The sequence below is a fragment of the Austrofundulus limnaeus genome, unplaced genomic scaffold (assembly GCF_001266775.1).
Source record: "Austrofundulus limnaeus strain Quisiro unplaced genomic scaffold, Austrofundulus_limnaeus-1.0 Scaffold69, whole genome shotgun sequence".
NCBI classification, from domain to species: Eukaryota; Metazoa; Chordata; class Actinopteri; order Cyprinodontiformes; family Rivulidae; genus Austrofundulus; species Austrofundulus limnaeus.
In genome coordinates, this window is record NW_013952471.1 from 309,433 (window position 1) to 310,844 (window position 1,412).

Below are 1,412 nucleotides of genomic sequence, written 5' to 3' on the forward strand. Positions count from 1 at the left end.
TATATATACCTTTCATTCCTTTCTTTATTTTCAGCAGGAGGAAAGATAAAACTGAGCGTTATTTTTGTACTTGCTTGTTCTCCGGACATCGGGACACACTCTGTTCCTTCTGGTTCTCTAACATTAGCTGATAAGAATCTGTCGTCTCATCTGTATTCAGATGCGAAGGAGAGATCGGCCAAGAGATTCTCGGCGGACGGCGTCTTCAATTACACGTCCCTGCTGCTCAGCCAGGAGGACGACATGCTGTACGTCGGAGCCAGGGAGGCGCTGTTCGCCCTCAGCCTCTCGGACATCAGCAAGACCAAGCTGCGGAGGAATGTCAGTACGACGAGCGTTTGGGTTTTAGCTGTTGATAAACCCAGCAGGAGTGGTTTGTGCTTCACATGATTTACTCAAGTTTTTTTTTCTCCCTCGTCTCAGCTGACGTGGGGCACTCCTGCTGGAAAGCGAGAAGAGTGCAGCTTTAAAGGGAAAAACCTAGAGGTGAGAGCTTCAGAACATCATCCAGAAAGTGTTTATTTTTATTATTTTTTTATTTTTTTCCCCCTCCTCTGCTCACAGTACAGCCTCTCGTCCGACCTGAGAGACAATAAAACGAGTGTCGAGCTGACAAACCTCTGCACCGGTTACAAATAGACTCGTCAGGTCTGTCAGCTCTCCGGGGAGTTTCCTCCCTCGGTCTGTCTGTTACCTTGTTGTCATGCCAGCTGCTGTATCCCTGGGCCACAGGCCTCGGTAATCCGCGCTGCTACACTGTAAAACCTTGTGTCAGAGAAATCTCTCCGGGGTAACTGCTGGGAAACCGTGGGAGGTTTTTCCTGACACTGCTGGTGCAACAAACAGGCAACTTTTTCTTACAGTTTCTATCAAGTGTGTGAAGCGTTTGCATTTGCTGCTCTGCATAGGTTTACGTCTGATTATGAGCGTTTTACACCAGAGTTTGAAAAATTTATTTGATTTATTGATTTAACAGGAAAAGATTACTAAAAATCATGGCTGACTCAGCATAATTGCTGTTTTACAGCAGGTTCCTGTTCTGCAGCACATAAAACACTCAGAAATACAACATCACAATCACATCATTATACACCATAGACACAAAAGACAAACAAACATACCAAATTTCAGGAAGGCAGCATTTGCAAAATAGGACGTCTAAATATGAGCACAACAAAAAGTGTCCAGCAGATGGCAGACAAGATTCTTCTTAAAGGGTTTTGAAATGGACTTTGTGTTTTGAGGAATGTCATTCCATGCTTTAGTATAAACATAGAAGAAAGACCTCTGGCCGTAACAGTTTTTAAAAGTTGGTAATATCAGTTGTCATACATTAAAATATTTGAATACTTCCAATATTTTTGGAAGGTCATTTATGTATAATAGGAAAAGCAATGGGCCCAGTATGCTTC

The 1,412-nt window shown here is 43.2% G+C and overlaps 1 protein-coding gene across 1 annotated transcript in view; it reads left to right on the forward strand.

The window, feature by feature from the left end:
* The window catches only part of sema4bb (sema domain, immunoglobulin domain (Ig), transmembrane domain (TM) and short cytoplasmic domain, (semaphorin) 4Bb), a gene marked incomplete in the record, with an annotated part of 71,310 nt that overhangs the window by 42,947 nt on the left and 26,951 nt on the right, over positions 1-1,412 (forward strand). Inside the window, 2 exon segments of the mRNA XM_014010424.1 lie at positions 161-321; positions 424-486. Of these exon segments, the coding sequence (XP_013865878.1) occupies positions 161-321; positions 424-486 (224 nt within the window).